General features: G+C 41.1%; 4 protein-coding genes across 4 annotated transcripts; all 4 read left to right on the plus strand.

Annotated features, from left to right (window-relative positions):
* Positions 1-138: 138 nt before the first annotated feature.
* On the plus strand, positions 139-1,853 carry LOC145705669 (uncharacterized). Its single transcript, XM_081783152.1, has 4 exons — positions 139-230; positions 280-553; positions 600-957; positions 1,564-1,853. The coding sequence occupies exons 1-4, from the start codon at positions 202-204 to the stop codon at positions 1,851-1,853; spliced, it is 951 nt and encodes a 316-aa protein (XP_081639278.1). The 5' UTR covers positions 139-201.
* Positions 1,854-6,870: 5,017 nt separating this feature from the next.
* On the plus strand, positions 6,871-7,996 carry LOC145704874 (uncharacterized). The gene is made up of 3 exons (XM_081782341.1): positions 6,871-6,947; positions 7,276-7,717; positions 7,798-7,996. Exons 1-3 carry the CDS (start codon positions 6,881-6,883, stop codon positions 7,988-7,990), a joined length of 702 nt encoding a protein of 233 aa, XP_081638467.1. The 5' UTR covers positions 6,871-6,880; the 3' UTR covers positions 7,991-7,996.
* A 1,109-nt stretch (positions 7,997-9,105) lies between these two features.
* LOC145705670 (chymotrypsin-like protease CTRL-1) lies at positions 9,106-10,529 on the plus strand. Its single transcript, XM_081783154.1, has 5 exons — positions 9,106-9,242; positions 9,413-9,476; positions 9,524-9,803; positions 9,919-10,452; positions 10,516-10,529. The coding sequence occupies exons 1-5, from the start codon at positions 9,106-9,108 to the stop codon at positions 10,527-10,529; spliced, it is 1,029 nt and encodes a 342-aa protein (XP_081639280.1).
* Positions 10,530-11,062: 533 nt separating this feature from the next.
* LOC145705678 (uncharacterized) lies at positions 11,063-14,472 on the plus strand. The gene is made up of 7 exons (XM_081783163.1): positions 11,063-11,290; positions 11,335-11,840; positions 12,025-12,378; positions 12,424-12,527; positions 12,567-12,924; positions 13,054-14,283; positions 14,329-14,472. Exons 1-7 carry the CDS (start codon positions 11,276-11,278, stop codon positions 14,414-14,416), a joined length of 2,655 nt encoding a protein of 884 aa, XP_081639289.1. The 5' UTR covers positions 11,063-11,275; the 3' UTR covers positions 14,417-14,472.
* Positions 14,473-14,793: the final 321 nt, after the last annotated feature.

A 14,793-nucleotide genomic window follows, 5' to 3' on the forward strand; every position in this document is an offset into this window, starting at 1 on the left:
TGATCTGGGCTCTCCAACCTGTGTAGATAACCTGAGTCAGGGTATGAAATATCTTTGAGACCCTGACTCAGGTTTTCTGCACATGATGCCGAGCCTAGGCATGGGTAACTGACAGCAAATAACTGAAGCAAAATCACTGTAGTTTTGAATAATTGAAAAGCGGCTCAGTTTTTGATCTCGGAAAGAATTCCTAACAAAACAATGAATAATTTGATAACCAAATTTGTCCGGTAAGTTATTGAAGTTCTGAGTTCGACTTTCATTATTGATGAATTGTAGAGACGAGTATCCGAAAGAAGAGTACAAGGGAGAGATCACCATTCCACTCGTCTGGCTCAGCTACAAGAAACAACAGCTGCTCGGGAAATGGCCAGAGGAATACGACTGGGTGAACTACCGACGAATGGTCGCCGAGTATCTTCCCTGGGGCATCGGCTGGTACGGCCAAAAACTCCCCGACGACGAAATCAAGCGACATCCCCATCTCGAAGGTCAAACCGAATATCAGGACTGCGCAGCGCTCATGGCGGACCAAGGCAAATGGGACGACATGGTTTGATATTTTTTCTTTTTCGGCGGAAGAAAAATAACTTTTAAAGTGGTGCAGCTCGCATCTCCGAGCAGTTTGCCAGCAAAACAAGTGCTACACGGCAGAGACTTGTCAACCCGTGGAAGTGACTCCTTTTCGGGTCCCGCCGCCGTCCGATCCTGATGGGGAGGATTGGAAAGGACCTGGTTCGAATTCTCAAAATCTCATCGGCACAGGCGGTCCCGGTAGTACAGGGACAGAAACTGGAACGGACGGGCTTGGTGGCTCGACCGGTACTGCTACTGGAACTGGAATTGGAGGAAAAGGAACTGGATCTGGCACGGATACCAACATTGGTACAGGAGGAGAAAACAAATATCCGACTCCTTGGCCGAAAGAACCAGGAGAACCGGGAGGAACTCAGGAATGCGCTCAACACAGATTGTTTAACTCAGACTCTGCCCATAAAAAAACTGCGAATTCGTTGAGCTCAGAGCCAGAGCACTCCTTGTTGCGGCGCAAAACATTTGTATGACTCGTCATTTCGTCTCCTCGCCAGTCTACTTGTCTTTGCACTACTGTAACTGTTGCTGAACTGAATAAACTCCGGCTGTTCAAGTCAGCGAAAACATTTCCTAGTACATTTTTGCTTGGAATGGAAAATGAGTGTTTAACAGGCAGGAAAGCGCGGCCATTAATTTTTGATTCGAGTTTTGCTTTATAGGGGCGGTCTTTTGGACATTCAAAGGCCAGTTTTTATTTCGAAACAAAAACATGAAAAATTTGAGTTTTGTCTTCTTTCTTGTTTTCAGCGAGATAGGAAAGGCGATCGAGACAGTTGACGAGAGAAAAAATGGTTAAAGCAACTCAAAATTTAAAAAAAATGATAAAATTGAAAATTGAAAATTTCAAAAATTTTAGAATAAAAATTCAAATTTTTCGCAGAGAAAAAATAATAATTTGTCGTAAAACTAAGTGAGAAAAATAATATAAAAAAAATCATTAAGTTATTTTTTAAACAATCTTTAATTAAGATTTTCGCCTTGCAAAACGATTTTCCTATTTCTGGAAAGACGCGAGTAACGATGCCGCCCTTTTGAACACTGAAATGAACCTGCTTTCCGAATTGAATCAGCGGCTCGAAGCGCCGGTCGCACTGGAAGACGGAAACCAACGAATGAAATATGAACAGGCGAGAAGACTGCTTGGACAGCGATTAGCCGCAAAAGTGGACAACCTCGTCGACGCGCCAGAATTTCTGAGACGCTACCACTTCCAGAGCCAGGAGCCGTCGAATCAGAATCTTTGGGACATCACACGCTAGAATGCAAGAAGAAACCTTTATAACTGAATGGTGCGAAAAGCTCCAAAAAATGGAAATAAAATATCCTGGATTTATAAAAAATTCTTTATTAAAATTCTTTGAGAGGAAAAGACTGAAAGACGAGCAGGTATTTTTGCAGATTCTTCAACCGAGCTTCTTTTTGGAAAAGAATTTTATCACTTAAACAGAATTAAATATTCTTCCCAATTTCCTAGGAAAGCTCTTCTGATCAAATTATTCGCCTCCGAAGTATTTTTCGTTCTCCGGATGACATCGCGTATTTCTTTTTCATTCGAGCGGTATCTCGCATTGCTCGCTTTAAAATTTGAAAAATCGGATAATTTATTTTTCAATTTTACCATTTATGCTCTTAATTGATGCGCGTCTTTCATTCAAAAGCGCGTTCTTTCAGATGCTCTGTAAAGATATTCGGAAGGTAGCAATAAGAATTTTCACAGGACCAATTCTTCAAATATTAAGCTAGAATTGATATGATATTTAACGTTTTTTGGGTCCGGAATTAGGATAAGGGGCTAGGAGTACCTACTGTGTGTCGAAGCCCCTTGGTAAGGCTTAAGGATAAGGAGAATCATACGGTATGATTCATACCAATTCTAGGGTTAGGGTTAATTTTTATTCAGCATGTTCCTTGACGAAGGATAACTGCTCCTGAAGTTTTTGAGTATCGTTTTTTAAATTTTCGATTTTGATCCTCCAGGTCGTTTTTTCTTTTACAGTTTCTCGGAAAAGAATTCTTTCCTGTTCTTTTTGCGATTCTTCAAGTTTCGAAGTTGCTTCAAGTTCTTTGATTCCAATTTCTTTGTTTTTTAGGACGAATTTCTTCCTTGATTTCAATTTTTCAATATCTTTCACTTTTTTGGGGATTTTCGCGCAAGTTTTTATTTAAAAAAAAAACGCATGAAATAGCAATAAAATCCTTTTTTGGGGCTCAAAAATCTGTGTAGAAACTCTGAGTCAGGTCTTCCAAGCCCTAACTCAGATTTTAAACACAGGTTCTTTAGCCCTATTCCTTGCTTTTTGATTGAGAGAATTTATTTTTGCAAGAATTTCTTCTTTGTCTTCGAGAAACTTCTTTTGAAGCTGTTTTTGCTCGTCAATTTTTCTTCTGTTCTGTTCTTGAATATTTTCGTTTCGTTTTTGAAGAATCATTGTTTTGGTGACGAGTTCTTTCTGCGCTGTTTCGAGCTCCTCCGATTTTTCTGCCTGAAAATTTTCGTCAATTTTTGTCAAAAATAGAGAGAAACCTTTCTTTTTCGTATTCTTTCATCAAGGGAAGCTATTTCCTTCCTGAGCTCATTCACAGTCGATAAATTCGAATTCTGAAGCTTTTCTATAGCAGATTTGATTGTTTCAAGCTTCAATTTCATCCTAAAATTAAGCTGTTATTTTGAAGCTCAATTCCGATTTTAATTGCTTTTTAGATTTTTCACCAGCTGAATCTTCGTTTTTCCTCGATTTCTTCAGAAGTTTCTCGTTTTCTTCGAGTTCCAAATTCAACATTCTTAGATTTTCATCCCTCAAATCACGTGATTTTTCAAACAGAGCGTCTTTTTCTTCAAGTTCTGAGCGTATTTCCTCTTCTTTTTGGAGTTTTTCAGAGTCTTGAAGAATTTCATTTTGCAAAAGGGTCATTTTGTCGCTTTCTTCCTTGATTTCTTTGATGATTTTTTCCGTTTCTCTTTTCTCTTGGTCGATTTTTTGGCTTATCTTTTCCTTCGCTTCTTTGAGTTTTGAGATATCCGCAGTAAGTTCTGCTATTTGATCCTTTAGCTTTGGTCTGGGCTCGGCAACCAGCGTTGAAAACCTGAGTCAGGGTTTTGAAAGAAACGAAGCCGAAAAAGATTCATTGAGTTTGCAAAGCGGCTTTTCCTAACCCTGGCTTTTCAAAACCCTGACTCAGGTTTTCTTCACAGGTCGCCGAGTCCAGTAGCTGGCTGTTTTGCTCGTCAAAATTTTTTCTTTGATTTTCATGTTCTTTTGAGAGCTTCTTCTCGTCGTTTATTTTTCTGGCGATTGATTTCCGAATCAAAGAGTTTTTATTTTCTTTGCAGTTGATCTCATCTTCAGCAGCCAACACTCCGACTTGCGATTTTCTGAAACTAACTCTTGAATCTTCAAGGCGCTCTTTCGCGATTTCAAGCGAAACATCTGATTTTTCAAGCTTCATTTTTGCTTCCTCCATTTCTTCTTTGATTTCTGAGTTGAGCATTTCTTGAGATTTGATAATCTCTTTGATATTTCTAATCGCCAATAAATTGTTCTTGAATTTTTCCTCGTTTTTGAGCGACAAGGACTTTCTTATATTGAGTTTAATAATTTTTTTAACAAAATAATTTTCTTCGTATTACAGTCGACTCTGGCAATTACGAGCCTTTTTTGTCGGGAATTTCGTGAAATACTCGTAATTCTCCGAGTTGGAAAATTTGGCTCGATTTTCTCTCGATTTCATTTTTAAGGACCCCCATCAAGAATTGCGAAAATGGGCCTCCTTGGAGCTAGTATTTCTCCGAAGCTATCTTATTTACACCCTTAATTTAATTGGAACTCGAATTTAACACTCGACTACAACCGCTTCCCTTATGATGATCCCGAAAATCACGGTTGTTCAAAAAATCTAGTTCTACCTCCTCAATGATATACAGGCCGTTAAAGATCAAGTTGATAGGATCAAGCTTTTTCAGGGATTTAAGCTGAGGGAAACCCTTAATTTTTTCAGGAGAGAGCTAAGGCTCTAAGCTACCACCGTACCCCTTTGGAAAGTTTTTTGTCAACGAAAAATTAAAATAATATTCAGAGACTTTCATAAAAAAAATAATGCAAATTTTCAATCTGTTGAAGCTGCTTTAAAACCATCTGAAGAGCCGGAGACTCTTAAGCCAAAGATTTAACCCGGTAACAGGCGCGTGGCCGTCTCACGGCCACGCGTGGAAATGAGTAGCCAATCGCATGCCCGGATCCATGTTTTCACTCAATCACAGACAGGCAAAAGCGTAGGCAAAATCGACCACCCTGTTAGCGGGTTAATGATTAAAATCAAGCATTCTCAATTTTTTCGAAAAAAATTATTTTCGGTCGATGATCCCTTGTTTTCAAAATTGGCGGGTTTTTGTCAAAATACTCGTAATTCTGCTACTCGTAATTGCCAGAGTCGACTGTATAACTAAATTCTTAAAAATTCGAAACTCTTCGCGAAAATTCAAAGACTGGGCCCAGTCTTCAGAAGTATTTTTCAGCTTGTTTTGAATCCAGGCGAGCTCAGCCAAATTCTGGAATCGCGAGATAACTTGATTTTAATTTTCAATATCAAAAGATGGGTTTTTGCTTTCACCTTTTTCTCTTCTGGAAAACTCCAAATTGTTCATTTTAATCGCTTTAGTATGCTTTTCAATCTTCGAGCTAGCTAAAATCATGAATTTTGCATCGTTATCTTCGCCCATCTTTCTAGCCTCCTCCTTTGTATCTTCAATTTTCTTCCTCGTCGAATAAAGTTGGTGCTCCAAAAGGCCGGCAATGATTTTGGAGTCCTTCGAAGTCCCAGCCAACATTTTTCGCCGACGAACTTGCTCAACGGAGCGGCGGAAGGTTTCGCTTTTGAGTTTGACATGGGCGATAATGGTTTCTTCCTAGAGCAGAATCGAAATTTAGGTGAAATAGGGGCTGACCTTGTTCATCTCTTAATTACGTACGCGTGTGGCCTCGTTCAGCCCGCCTAAGTTTTTAATACGGATGAACAAGACTACCCCTATTCGATATTATTTTGGGCAAACCTCGAACGCCTCCATTTCTCGCTTCCATTTTTTGAACAAATCGGAAAGATAACTGACGAAAATTTCTGCTCTTCCATCATCTTGCAGCTTGACGACTAAATTATTGAAATCTCTAATCAGAGTTATTCCCTGCATGTTTTTCTTTATGAAAAACAAGTTGCCTCTTGCGCTCTTTTTTGATACAATGCTCTTTTGTTCGAAAAGTGTTTGACGAACTTTTTAAGCATTTTTTTTCTCGAAAATTTGATTCAATATAGTATTCAGTGTCCGAACTAACATTTGCAGATGGAATTCCACCAACAAATCGTAATTGCATTTGGAGAAGTTACATGAGTATATTCGTCTTTTGTCGCGAAAAAAAAATTATCAAAAAATAAAAAATTTATGTTTTTATGGTGTCCGATTTGATTGACGGCGGGAGTGAGTCTTTGTCAAGACTTTAGCCATTGAGGTAAGATTGATAGTGAAGGTTTTTTTAAAGAAAAAATGCGCGGATATCTTTCAATTGATAAAGTCATTTATCAAGAGTAAATTTATGACGCAAAAATTATCAATATTACGCAAAGAAAGCTGGAGAACCAAAGATTGCTCCAGGCTCACGTAAAATTCTTTTCTTGAAACAGCGAAAAATCCTGATTTCATCGTTTTGTATTTAAAGCGCCTCAAGAATGCAAGCTGAAAAGAATTTTTCCTTACAAAAATAATGAAATTCAATTTTCTCTTTCCGATTGCTCAGAGTTTTTATTTTAACAGGTACCGTAAGTATTTTCTCCAAAAGAAGGTTTATCGTTAAACAAAAAAAAATTCATAAGCAGCTTATTATTCAGAAGTTTTGAGGGCCGAGAGCGCCTTATTCGCATCAGTAAACAAATTTTCGTTCGCATAAAAACTCATTTTTTTCCGAAAAAACTGTAATCAGCAAATTGTGTTTTAAACCTGACTCAGACTTCTAAAAGTTTTTAAAGACCCTGACTCAGGTTTTCAAACAGGTTTCAAAGCTTGAAAAAACTTATGATAAAAATTGATGATTTATCGTATTTTTTCTTTCAATTTCCAGGAAGCTAAGCTCACGAATGAACTTAACCAGCATCTAGATAATCCCGTGATTGATAGAAAATTATGAAAACAACTTGTCGCGCAAAAAGCTCGGAAATTGATCGGACGTGGAGACAAATTACCACTCGATTTATAAGTGCGTTTTGATCTGACTAAATCTGCCACGAATTGGAACGTTCGAAAATGATTTCTCTTTTTCTAGCGGCGATTTTTTTTCCTGAAACAAAGGCGATCCCGACTTTTTTACTCGGTATAATTAAAGAAAAATTGAGAAATAGAAGAGAGTTTTCCATTTTGTGAAAGAGTTTTCAGAGTGACACCCTTATTCGTATTATTTTTAACGACGGTTTCTTCGAATTTACACAAATTTTCTCCATTTCAGAAATTTCATGGCAAAAACTTAGAATTCGGCCAAAGATATTGAAAATTTCTGCGAGAAAGTCGAAAATCTGCGTAAATATACAAAAATATCAAAATTTTGGAGCTCTTTTTTAGAGGATTTATCAAATGAATTTGATCAAGAGACACTGGCATCATAAAAAACGTTTGATAATTTTTTAAAACCAATCTTATTCTAGGCCCAGAAGACCAAATCCCTATCGAAGCTCCCAGCCCCTTATTTGCATCCATCGCCGAAGACCTGAAATCCTCTTCCCTCGACCCTCCATCTTTCCAACCAGTCGAAGCTCGTCAAGGAGTCCCAATCTTCAACAATTTCAACCCCATCGAAGCGCTGCTACAAATCAACGACCAAAAACCAGCAAAACAGCCAAATTTGAACGTCATCAACGATGATTCTTTCAACAAATTTCAGCAAATTTCATCGATGATGAGCGCGATTTTGAGCGACGCGGGGATCGGAAATACGGCGCCAGAAGAAGCTGCTGAAGAATCTGAAGAATCAGAAGAATCAGAAGAGCCAGCAGAGCCAGAAAATGAAAATTCTAGAGCGGCGATTATCCCTTCTGCTTCGCAATGGCCGCTGGTTGCTTTTAGCTTTGAGAATGCGTTTTTAAGACAGTAAGTTTAATTCTCTTTCCTTGAAGATTTTTCATGGTGAAAACCTCTAATAACTCCAAAAAAAAACAAAAATGTTATAGAACTTGTCCTCAAATCTACGACGATGAAGCTGAAATGCCGGCCGCTGAGACCCAACTCGACGGAATCATCAATCAGTACTGCTCGATGATTTCGAACATTATCAACCTCAAAAACGACCAGTTGAATTCGATGGTAGCGCAGTTGAGGCGATTTGTGCTGAAAAAGATGGTTTTTCAGTTGGCGAGTATTTGACTGTTTTTTGTTTCTTCGAATGAATGATTCTTTGTCTTTGTAAAATATTTCTAAATGAATAAATGATGGAAATTTCAAAAAAAAGTAGAATTGAATTCTTTTTTCTTATCAAAATTCAACTGATGCCAGTGATTTGCTCTTTCCGAAGCCGCGTTATCTGCATTTGCGTTTGGGCGATTCTAGAGTGTTATCAGTCAACAAGAAAATTACGCGTTTGGAAGAGCGTGGGAGCCAAAGTACTGGGCATTCCGAGGTCAGGATGTTCGTAAGAATGAACGGCGCCCTCCCTTCTTTTCCGCAAAACACTCAAGCCACTACCAACCGGTGCATAAGGCATAATACGCAATGCGACTCTTTCTGGAACGTGCTCAATTAATTTTTTAGGAAGTATTTTGAATCGAAAAAAAAACAAGAAAAAAAGAGATGAGAATAAAAAGAGATTGTTACGACGAAAAAAGCATAAACGAAATTAGTATAGATAAATAGTATTTATAACTTAAAAAGCCATAATTTTAACGCAAAAAAGGAATGAACATTTCTCATTTTGAAAATTTATTTAAACAAAAAATTTTAATCAAAATTTTGGGTGGCGTCAGGAACCGACAAAAAATTTCGACAAATTTCCAGCGGGCGGCTGGTTTGCCGCTGATTTGCCGGTTAGCCGAATCCATGCTTCTGATTGGTTGAAAATTTTCACGCAAAAATTTTCGAAATTATATTGCGGGTTTTTGACACCTTCTTCCATTTCGATCGAAATTTTGAGAATTTTCTGACAAATCAGATTTCCGTATAATGCCGATAGGCCAATCAGATTCCGGAAAAAAATTCTTAAAATTCATTCAGAATTTTATCATTCAGAATCAAATTATTGGCCGAAAATGTTCGATTCCCATCAAAATAAATAACTAAGGGTCTCACTCTCTTAAATTGGCTAAACTACTATGAAAAGAATTTGAGTACGAAAAAAGTCGTTGCCTATTTTGGCCAAAGCGGGATTTCTCGGAACTGAGTCCTGCGCAGTCGAGCCGGATTGGGATGAACAGGGGCGTATTATAGGAACGGTGTCATTTTTCTCGGCAAAAAGTGCTTTTTTCTGGCGGAAGTTGATACCTAAAATGAAAGGTGGCCAAGATGCAGATGCGCTCACGTGGAGATGGATGGCTCTTATGCCGAGAATCGGATGCGGCGGAACGATCATTTCGGACCAAGTTATTTTGACGGCAGCGCATTGCTGTGATGGCGATGATCCCTTAGGAACACGTTTTTATAAATAAGATGTCATATTTTTGTCGTTTGAGAAATGTCGCTCTGCGTCGCTTTCCCGAATTTTTTGTCAAAAATTTGTCACAATCTTTGTCGCCCTTGATCTTAAAAAATCATACTCCAAGATTGACTTTTCAAATAATCTGAAAAACGTGCTGCAGCGGAGTACGAAGTAATGGTCGGCTCCCACGATTCGAGCATTTTCTACAACGATGCTTACACGGTAAACAAGCGATTAATTCAGCAAAAATACGTTTTCTATTTTGGCAGCAACGAATCCCCGTTTTCAAAAAAATCTACCACGAAGATTTCGTTTCGGTCGACTCTTCCGCTGGACTAACCACTGACAACGACGTTTGCCTGCTTTTCTTGTCGAGGCCGATTGAGTGGAATGTCGCCACGGCGCCTGCTTGCCTCCCAGAGCCCGGGGATGAGCCTGTGGAGGGAGAAAGGTGCTTTACTGCTGGATGGGGGCTCACTTTCCCCGGCCAGGGGTCGATGCAGCCGAATTTGAAGGAAACTTATGCGGATATTATTCCCTCAGGAAAGGGCTGAAAAATGGCAACCTGTGTAATAAACCTGGGTCAGTTTTTAAAATAAATTTGGTCTTAGAAAAGTGACATTTTAAATCCTCACTTCCTGAAAAGAATCTCAGCCCTTTTGAGCCACCTGCCAGGCTGGAATCGACAACCAAGCCACCGACTACTTCCACACAATCAACGACGAAACCCAAGTCTGCGCCGGCGAGCTCGATGGCTCGACAATGGCTTGCAATGGCGACTCCGGAGGGCCACTTGTTTGCATGCGAGGAAATCAACCCTTTGTTTATGGAATCACTTCTTGGGCGATTCCGGGTTGCTCGTATGCAGATACTGCGCCGCTTTTCGCTAGAGTCGGCCATTTCCGAGACTGGATAAATGAAAAAGCGCAAGAGTTTTTCAACCGACAGCCGTACCCAGTCGATGAAGAAGGCTGCGTAATCGGAGCCGATCGAGAAAGCGCTCCAGTAACAGAAACCGAGTCTTCCGGGGATGGAAGATCTTTCGATGGCTCTGGAGACGGGGAAGAATCAACTTGTCCCGATGTGGATGAGTGCCCACTTGGGCCACCTGGATGGGGCGAGACTGGAGGATCTTACACTTGTGATTCAAATGACAATTGCGAGTATTTCTGCGGAGATGGCGGCGAAACAGGAATGAGTTATAATTATTATTTCATATTGAATCCAAATAGTGAAAATGAAAATACCTAATGTTAATTAGTCGAGAAGAAATGAAAATATTTATGAATTCGGGTATAGAAAATTTTGAAAGTCATGTGGGGCTTTTTTCGCGAACAAAGCCGCGCGCGGCTTTATCAAACTACTGCAGCTTTAATTGAAGCTTTTAGATATTCGGAATATCATATTCCCTCCTCATTGCAACTCTAGAAAGGCATCATAACAAAATGCAGAAACGGGCGTTGGACAGACCCCGACATGGCAAAAGTGCGCCGCTCAAATTGCCACGTTTGCGATCCCGATAACATGCCGTGGAGCTACTCGCCAAGTGGGTACTTTGTTGGCGCCGATGGACCCGGAAGTTGGGACTGCACCTGGTCCGCCAATCGAGTTCTCTTCTGCGACGCTACTTGTGAAAGTAGGGATGTCGATTTGGTCATTGCTTGCAACAGAAACGTCGGGACCGGAAACTGGTTCAAAGCTGGGCTCGGCAATCTGTGTAGAAACCTGACTCAGGGTCAGTAAGACATTGAAAGGGAAAGGTTTTTGCTTCATTTTTCAGGACCCTGACTCAGGTTTCTACACAGATTGCCGAGCCCTGATCCAAAGTCAGTGGAGATGATGATGCCCATTGCCATCCAATCACGACTCTGCCTCCGACAACATCGACTTATGTTCCTGATGATGATGGATTCTGTGACTTGGAAATTCCGCAATGGGAAAACTTTCTCGGAGGAAATTGGGTTTGCGATAGAGACGATGCGAGTGAGAATACAAAGTGTGATTGGATTTGCCCAGATGGGATGCAGATCAAAAATGTAAGACAAAATAAATCTCCAGTTTTATTTCTGAATTCTTTCAGGATCACAGCACAAAGTGCGTTTGCGAAGGGCGCCGCTGCGACTGGCAGGAACCATCTCAGTTCGCCATCAATCGCGCGAGCTGTCTAAGGTGCAATCCTTGGGAGCTTGAAATCGACGATTTTTACAAACAAAACGGCTTCATCTGCACTCGAAGAAAGTCGAAAATCACTTGCAAGTTGAATTGCGAGCACGATAGAAATGGGCGGCCGTTCGAAGCTGTCTGCGATCGAGCTGCCTTCTTTGCCACCTGGAATATGAAAGGAAACTTGCCGAATTCTTGTGAACAAGTCCAGGAGCCAACAACGACCACGCTCGAACCAACCACGACGACGACTACCACAACGACAACTTCGACCACAACAACGACAGAACCTGAAGGATCTGGAGAAGGATCGGGAGAAGAGCCTGAAACGACCGTTGTTTCAACAACCTCTTCAACAACACCGTTTACCACAAGTACTTCTGTTTCCAGTACGATATCCTCCACAACAACACCAGGAGAGGGCTCGCCAATTTAACCATACACCTGAGTCAGGGTCTCGAAGGAAATATTATGAAGAACTTCTCTGAAAACAAAGCCCCAATAACTATCTTAATTCACCCTCATATTTTTCAATTGCCATAAAAGCTCCTTCAGGGCTCTGAGTCAGGTATTTTTCGCAAGTCTTTGACCCACCAACAGGATCGACAACATCTTCATCGTCATCATCAACCACAACTCCACCAACCACCTCAACGAGTACAACAACAACAACAACAACAACGACGACAACAACGACAACCACTACAACCACTACAACAACGACGACATCAACAACTTCCCCGCCAGAAGGTTCGGGCGAAGGCTCCGGCGAAGGCTCTGGCGAAGGCTCCGGCTGGGTGGATCCTGACGCAGTTTGCGGTCCGCTTCCGACTCATTTGTGGCCTCAGCTCGAAGGAGGGACCTGGCTCTGCGAAAACCTTTGGGGAGATGATTATGAAGGCCAAAGATGCGAGTATCATTGCCCAGATGGAATGCTGATTCATAACGATCTCCATACAAAGTGGGAAAACCCCTAAATTGAATCCTTTGTCATTCCATTTTTTAGATGCTTATGCTACCAAGGCGACTGCTACTGGAAAGAAATCTCTTCCTCGATTCTTTCAATGGGAAATTGCAATCGTTGCGACCCGAACGACCTGCCAATCGATGGTTAGCTCAATCGGAAACCATCCCTTATTTTGTATTTAGATGAGTTCAAGCAACACGGATTTATCTGCTCGAACAAGCGAGATAAAGTGACCTGCGAGCTGAATTGTTCCGATAGCGCGGAATTGGCCAAGCCCTTCCGAGCGGACTGCAGAAGACAAAATGTTTCGAACACGTGGAATCAAAAGGGAAAATTGCCAGACTCCTGCCCTTTCCCACTCATTCCGATTTCTACAACTCCTGCGATGACCACTCCAACAACAACATCTACGACGATAACAACAACTAGTACAACTTCAACCACAACATCGACAACGACCACTACAAGCACCACAACGACTTCCACGACAACGTCGACAACAACCAGTACCACAAGGAGGGTTCTAAATGAAGTTAAAAAGCCCGAATTAATATAATGATAGCGTTATTTTCTTTCACAGAATCGATTTTTCCTTACCCGACCCTGCATTTTTCTTTCGAGGATTTTTTTTTATAAATTAGTAAAAGAAATACGAACCCTGACCTAAAGTACGACAACGTCAACAACGACGTCAACAACTACATCTACAACTAAAACATCGACAACAACGACCACTTCTACAACGACATCAACAACGACAACAACCACCACTACAACAACAACGACGACAACCACTTCAACAACAACAACTACAACAACCACGACAACGACGACGACAACAACCACGACAACGACGACGACAACAACAACGACAACCACAACCACAACAACGACCACCACTACAACGACCACCACTACAACAACCACGACAACGACTACGACAACAACCACGACGACGACAACAACCACGACGACCACTACAACGACAACCACTTCAACAACCACGACAACGACCACGACAACAACAACATCGACCACGTCAACAACTACGACTACGACCACGACAACAACCACGACAACCAGTACAACAACAACGACGACTACGACCTCGACAACAACCATAACAACCACTACAACAACAACCACCACAACAACAACCACCACAACTTCCACGACATCTACAACTACGACTTCAACGACAACTTCAACAACGACTACAACTACGACTACAACTACCACAACGACTACAACTACAACCACGACGACAACAACATCAACCACAACTCCACCTGAAACAACAACGCCAGAAGGCTCTGGCGAATTCGACATTTGTGATGTCCGCGCAATTCCAGAGGAATTCGAAGGGCCCGGAACTTATTTCTGGTCCTGCGTCACCAAAAAGAAGAAAACAACCTGCTCGATGCATTGCGATGGCGCCTCCAAGCCGGATAAATATGGAGTCGTTTGCAATTCTGACTTCGATTCTTGGGCGCTTGCGAAAAACAAGCACGTGCCAAATTGCGGCTGGACACCTCCGCCTGGCGAACTGCCCTCGCAGTGTGGATTGGAGACGATTCCAGAGCAATATGTCTCTCCTGGTGATTTTGAATGGGCCTGCTCAGTTGACAGCAAGGGAACTACAGTAACTTGCTCGGTTGATTGCCTTGTTGGCACCACAAATGCCTTCGGAATAAAATGCCAAACAAAAAAGGCCGGAAAGTGGAAACCTCTGAGCAAATCGAACTCGACTCCTCCACTTTGCGGCGCCGCACCTCCGCCAGGACCGTGCGACTCAAGCACCATTCCGGCTGAATTCAACAGCGCCGGCGATTTCGAGTGGGATTGCGACGAAAGCTCAAAAAAATCAACTTGTTTCGTGAAGTGCGCTGGGGCTTCAAGGTACACGAGTGGTCTTAGTCAACATTAAAGACAATTTTTCTTTAGATCTTCTTTCGGAGTTAAATGCGTGACAAAAAAGGCTGGTCAGTGGAAACTTAATTCGAAGAAAAATAAAATTCCTCCTTCCTGCTAATTTATTGACTATTTGAGAATAAAACTGAGATCTCAAGTCTCTTTTTATCGCATGTATCAAGACAAAATACCGCACCTGTGTTCTGGTTCAAGTGTTTCTGTCAGTAAATCGATGATTTTGCTTAATTTTTTTCTCGTGAGAGTCTATATTTCAGCTAAGTTTTTATTACATTTTCTATATTTTCAGCGTTCATAAAAGCAACATTCTTCATTTTTATTCTTCACAAATCTTCGCAATCTTACCCTCCCTTATCAATTGATCGAAAAACGTAATTCGCTTTCTTCTGGCGCTCCATTACATCTGCCCGCGAAAGTGAATTATGTTTTTATGTTTTCAATCTTTGCCTTCATTCGAAATTGTCCACTCTAGGTGAGAAA

This window comes from Oikopleura dioica, chromosome PAR, assembly GCF_907165135.1.
Source record: "Oikopleura dioica chromosome PAR, OKI2018_I68_1.0, whole genome shotgun sequence".
NCBI lineage: Eukaryota > Metazoa > Chordata > Appendicularia > Copelata > Oikopleuridae > Oikopleura > Oikopleura dioica.

Bases quoted from the DNA above. Each gene is read 5' to 3' on its own strand.
- LOC145705669 (XM_081783152.1), top strand. From the start codon at position 202: ATGAATAATTTGATAACCAAATTTGTCCG. The intron at 231-279 runs GTAAGTTATTGA...GATGAATTGTAG, and splicing joins TTGATAACCAAATTTGTCCG to AGACGAGTATCCGAAAGAAG. The intron at 958-1,563 runs GCGCTCAACACA...TCTTTAATTAAG, and splicing joins ACCGGGAGGAACTCAGGAAT to ATTTTCGCCTTGCAAAACGA.
- LOC145704874 (XM_081782341.1), top strand. From the start codon at position 6,881: ATGATTTCTCTTTTTCTAGCGGCGATTTTTTTTCCTGAAACAAAGGCG. The intron at 6,948-7,275 runs GTATAATTAAAG...ATCTTATTCTAG, and splicing joins GATCCCGACTTTTTTACTCG to GCCCAGAAGACCAAATCCCT. The intron at 7,718-7,797 runs GTAAGTTTAATT...AAAATGTTATAG, and splicing joins GAGAATGCGTTTTTAAGACA to AACTTGTCCTCAAATCTACG.
- LOC145705670 (XM_081783154.1), top strand. From the start codon at position 9,106: ATGAAAGGTGGCCAAGATGCAGATGCGCTCACGTGGAGATGGATGGCT. The intron at 9,243-9,412 runs AGGAACACGTTT...AAAACGTGCTGC, and splicing joins TGTGATGGCGATGATCCCTT to AGCGGAGTACGAAGTAATGG. The intron at 9,804-9,918 runs GCTGAAAAATGG...AGCCCTTTTGAG, and splicing joins TATTATTCCCTCAGGAAAGG to CCACCTGCCAGGCTGGAATC.
- LOC145705678 (XM_081783163.1), top strand. The intron at 12,925-13,053 runs GCCCGAATTAAT...CCTGACCTAAAG, and splicing joins GTTCTAAATGAAGTTAAAAA to TACGACAACGTCAACAACGA. The intron at 14,284-14,328 runs GTACACGAGTGG...ATTTTTCTTTAG, and splicing joins AAGTGCGCTGGGGCTTCAAG to ATCTTCTTTCGGAGTTAAAT.